At 44.3% G+C, this 5,398-nt stretch overlaps 1 protein-coding gene across 1 annotated transcript in view; it reads right to left on the bottom strand.

Annotated features, from left to right (window-relative positions):
• Positions 1-814: 814 nt before the first annotated feature.
• LOC109488254 (arylsulfatase A-like) overlaps positions 815-5,398 on the bottom strand; it is a 6,296-nt gene continuing 1,712 nt past the window's right edge. The window contains 4 exon segments of the mRNA XM_019792461.1: positions 815-987; positions 989-1,291; positions 1,715-1,970; positions 2,577-2,693. Of these exon segments, the coding sequence (XP_019648020.1) occupies positions 874-987; positions 989-1,291; positions 1,715-1,970; positions 2,577-2,693 (790 nt within the window). The 3' untranslated portion in view covers positions 815-873.

Here is a 5,398-nt window from a genome sequence, read left to right as displayed (position 1 = left end):
ATATGACATTCTATAATCATATTAAAACTTGCGAAATCCAAGATTTTTTCGCCATGATTGGGTAAAGGATATACACTTTACTGGATGAAATGCAATTTGTTGGCTGCCATAGCTAATATTTTTTGAAGGACGGACCTGTTTAAGGGGGCACACCCCAGTTTATTTGGGGCCTCTATTCGAAGCTGCACACCCTCAAATCTAGCGACCGTCTCTGGCGTGGAATAATTCGGAAGGAGAATAACTGTATATGGGACGAAAGGGTATCTCTTCAGCTACAAGACAAGCTGAGTTTGGTTTCTTCAACCTTTTTAAGTTTGGTAAAATCAACGGAAAAAACATTATTTTCACTCCAAAATTAATGCCCAAAATTGCGAATTTTCGCGTAGGATAATCCCACAAAAAAAAATTTTCCGGACAGAAATGACTGATGCTGGCAGAAAGACCCAAGCCTTGACTATACCCGAGTAAATTATAAAGAAAATTCTAGTACTGTAATTTTCTAAACAGTCCACGGCGCGAGGGGTTGCAAATCCACCCCTACGAAGCCGCAGAGCGAAAACTAGGTCAAACGGGCGGATTACACTTGGCGCGCAAGGATACCCGGAAGTAAGGTTCGGAGCCAAAAGAAATTTTCACCCCAAAATCACCATTTCTTACACTTTTCAGCCATGTTAATGTTTAATGATACTTCGTGGCAGTTTATAAGAAATGTCACCTCAAACTTGGACCCTCAAAACCCTTTCGTCACTTTTTTACAACGGACTATCACGGACCCCGGTCGCGGAAGAACTGGGGTGTGCACCGATAACCACCTGTACTGCCAATTTTCTGCAACAACAATGAAAATTTTGAATGAAATGAGATTTTAACCCTTCAAGGCCACCACCACTGTGGAGTGTGACAACACCCCAGGGGAAAGGGCTGACATCCTCTGTTGTAACAGGGCTCTGCATCTGGGCTGGAATGTTTGGCAATCTCACTTTCTCCCCCACACCACAGTTTTCTCAAATTCTACTTTCTTCGTGTCAATAGTTTTCAGTAGCTGCTGGTACTGGGACATGTTCCCCAGGTTGAACTGTTCGGAGGGGTCGTTGTTGAGGTTGAAGAGCAGTGGGGGGTCGTGTCTGGTCCGCTGGGCAGATGGCCGGCAGTCCGGGTCGTGGTTGTTTGGATTGGAGTTGACCTGTCCTTGGGTGTAGTAGTGTGCCTTGTACTGTTTGTACCGCACGGCGTACAACCCGTACTGTGGGTCTGGAGAGGTGGGGTAGTAGAAAAACAAGTCCCTGGAACCCTGTAGGCATCAAAAAATTATTTCTCAAGTTGTGTTTTGTACAGTATCACAGCAATTATCAAAGCCTCTTATTTTGTAACACTAACTAGATGAGGCACAGTTCCGATAACAGTCACGTTGTTAAGGTTAACATTATTAGAGACTCATGCAAGAGAAAGCACCAAAAGATTATAGGAGGAAGCTGTCTTGTTTGCTCATCTGCAATGTACAAATAGATGCACCAACTCACACTACTTCCCTTATTTACATGTACATCATCTCCTTTACCACCCAATACCACAGCCTTACTGCAACAATGACATTGTACTTCTGGTGTAGCATGCCAGACTATACCCCTGGCCAGAAATGTAACAACTTATATTCTTCCCAGGAGTAGAGTCTGGCCTGCTACACCTGTATGACTAAAAACAGTCATAAACCTACCTGCTTATTCTGCAGGATGGGCATCATATCCACTCCATCCAGAATGACCCCACTGGGCAGTGGTGCCCCGGCTAGCTTAGCTAAGGTAGGAAACAGGTCCAGTGTACTGGCCAGCTGGGTGGTCCTGCTGTGTGCAGATATAACTCCCGGCCAGCGGGCGATGGCAGGGACACGCTGGCCACCTTCGTACGTGGTTCCCTTCCCACACTTCAGCAGACCTGCATTTCCACCTCGCTGTTCATTCCTCAGGCTGGGGCTATGGAATCATACAATTACAAAATATAACACTACACTTATACTTGTGTCTGGACACGTAAAAGTCATGTAACAGCATAACACCCAACATACTCATTGAGAACAGTAGGGGTGGCCTGATGTGCTTGGCTAAATACGACTATAGCAAAGCTGCATTTCAGTAGTAGCTACTTGCAAAAGCGCCATGCTTCAACTCAGTTTGAAGCATGTCACTTTTGTGGCACTGTTAATATAAGTATAACTTGAGTGCAGCACCACACTGTCCTTGTTATGTCTTGATGAATAAAAAAAAAAACTTTTGAGAAAGTTTGAAAATGACATTGACAAAAGAAGAAGAAGAACAGCCATATTCAGAACCCAGATTCCATAAATCCATCAAGATGTTCATGGATATCCGTGCTTTAATGGACAATAGACAAGTTCAAGAACTACAAAAAATGTGCAATTTGTTTATTTAGCTCATGTTTTGGTTTCCCAAATGTCTGCACTGCAAATTTAGGTACATGTCCTTTAGTTCTTTATATGTTATGGGCTTACAGTCAACAAATGCCTTCTTGTCAGCAGATGTGAGAATCTGAAAGCTGGTAATTGTTACATCAGAACCCACCCATTGTCAGAGGTGAAGAACACCAGTGTGTTATCCTGCACCATGGCCTGTTGTAGAGTACTCAGGACTTCTCCTACAGCCCAGTCCAGCTCCAACAGGGCATCTCCAAACTTTCCTCTGAATCAAACATACAGAAGGGATAGTGAATGGCAGAAGGGATAGTGAATACAAAGTGATCTTCAAAACACAGCTCACCAGAAGCTGCGATAGTCAGTTGGACACTTGGCTGGAATATGTTCTATGTCATACACGTGACATTATTTAGTTTTAGTATAAAAAAATAAGATATGTTTTTAATGTCTCTTTCAACTGAAGTTGCACCTACTCAAATACTCATAATCACTTTCTTTGAATCAAGTACCGAAATACAAGTGCTCATTTTTAAGCTCATTTCCCTACTTATTATCTTGAGGTCCTTTGAAAGCTAAGAGTGTCAGGGTATTATCTCAAATTCCAAGAGAAAGAACACATCAGCTTCTGATGATAAACTGTCCACTTAAATTATGCTTTGATTTTATCCTTCTCCCTGCTGCCTAAACCTGTAACTGCAAATGTAATAGAGAATTGGTAGCCAAATAGCTTCTTTAGCTTTCTAAAGGTTAAACAGAACCACCGTACTAGTACCTTGCTGAAGTGTTGGTAAACTCCACACCAGCAAACTGTGGATGATGTGTGTGTTGGAAGGCCAGGTACAGGAAGAATGGGTTTCCCCTGTCAGCGCTGGTCTGGATAAACCTGCTGGCTTGTTTCACATAACGTGACGACAGGGTCAGTAAGTCAGCGGGCTGCTCTACGATCCGATTGTTCTCGTAGACCGGACAGCCCGTCCACTGTGAGCCGCAGTTGTCATTTAGACCGCACGGGACCTTCGGCCAGAAGCAGACTGGACACGGACACATGTCGTGGGAGTAGGGGATGCCGTAGTAGTAGTCAAACCCATGGTTGGTTGGGAGGTAGGTCTGATTCACCCCCACACCCAGGTGCCATTTACCTGTTGTGATGTGAACATCATTAACCTTCTCCCTGTTGCCTTACCCCATAACCAGCACAAATTTGATGCCAAACAGCTATGAAGTATAGAAGCATACGGAAGCATAGAATGATGACACAATAATTGTAAGTGGGGTAGTAAGATAGAAATGCTTACCAATAATAGCTGTGTCATATCCCTGAGTCTTCAGCACTTCTGCGATGGTTGTTTCATTCAGTGGCAGACCACCAGTGGAGTCAGCCCAAAATACACCAGGCCACACCCCTGATCGAACCTGGTACCTCCCAGTCAGAAGGGCTGCTCTGTTCCAGGTAAAAATAATCAGAGAAAACAGCTCTTGTCAAACCATGCAACAATGACTGATTGCAGATTTGCAGAAACAAGTTTGTCAAAACTTGCAACTATACTATAGCAAAGCTAGATAGGGTCCAAGCAAGATCACCAAACTTTCCTGTGTTGAAAGTCTTCAATTCTCAATGACACAATCCCTTAACTACCCTCCAGTCCTTACCTGGATGGACTACAGACAGGTGTGAACCTCCAGTCCTTACCTGGATGGACTACAGACAGGTGTGAACCTCCAGTCCTTACCTGGATGGACTACAGATAGGTGTGAACCTCCAGTCCATACCTGGATGGACTACAGACAGGTGTGAACCTCCAGTCCTTACCTGGATGGACTACAGACAGGTGTGAACCTCCAGTCCTTACCTGGACGGACTACAGACAGGTGTGAACCTCCAGTCCTTACCTGGACGGACTACAGGCAGGTGTGAACCTCCAGTCCTTACCTGGATGGACTACAGACAGGTGAGCTGCTGTAGAACTGAGTGAACACCATCCCCTCCTGTGCCAGCCTCTCCAGGTGTGGTGCTGAGGAGGTAGGGTGGCCATACAAGGGCAGGTCTCCGTACCTACAAACAGTCAGACCACGGATCAGTCGGGATCACCATGCAGTATGGCTTCAATGTAGGTTATATGTTATAGCTTTTCTTTTTAGCTTCTTTCTAATCACCATCCTGTCCTTAGAATTATCGTTTGTTAACACCATTGATTATGTCCGGGATGGAAATAACGTGTGCCTACTTTGATGAGGGTCTGCATGCCCTTTTTCGTTAACCGTTATGGGCTATTTTAATTTACCGTTAATCGTTGCCGGCCTGCTCTAATTCAACGTTAAGCGTTATCAGTATATTCCTCGTGAAGCGTTATGGGTCGTTTTAATTCAACGTAAAACGTTATTTGTCATCCTAAATTCAGCGTTAAGCGTTAATGAATAATTCTTCGTTGCGCCTAATTTTGCCTTTCAAAGTGCAGGAAAATGCGTCATTGAAGGTTTAAAAATACAAAATTTCCCGGGGGAGAATGCTCCCGGACCCCCCTACATTGCTCGCGCCCTTGGCGCTCGACTCACGCTTCTGCGCTCCGTCCCTTCGGCTCTAGCCAGAACCAGCTTTCCCGTCAATTTCCGAAAGTTTGCGGAGTTACAGAATTTTTTTAACGAATCCGTCAACCTTGACAGGCAAATTAACAAAAATCTTGAGTAAAATATGAAAACATCAGAAGGACCGACAAAACACTCTCAACACCATGATTTGCCTCTCAAAATACGGGAAATTGCGTTTTTGAAGGCTTAAAAATCCTAAATTTTCCCCCTAGATTAATCCATCGGTAAAACTGGGCAGACTGAAAAAATACAAGCTGACCGACGTCGACTCGGACTCCCCTTTATTTGTTGACGGACTCGGGGACCAGGGCAGGTGGGAAACACAGGGAACACATACCTTTAATGCATGCTTCATTTACATGTAAGGTATACGTAATTTTGTCA

This window comes from Branchiostoma belcheri, unplaced genomic scaffold (assembly GCF_001625305.1).
Source record: "Branchiostoma belcheri isolate BF01 breed outbred unplaced genomic scaffold, Haploidv18h27 scaffold92, whole genome shotgun sequence".
NCBI lineage: Eukaryota > Metazoa > Chordata > Leptocardii > Amphioxiformes > Branchiostomatidae > Branchiostoma > Branchiostoma belcheri.
Note: the sequence above shows the minus strand (reverse complement) of the source record. Positions and strands in the feature narration are given on the sequence as shown.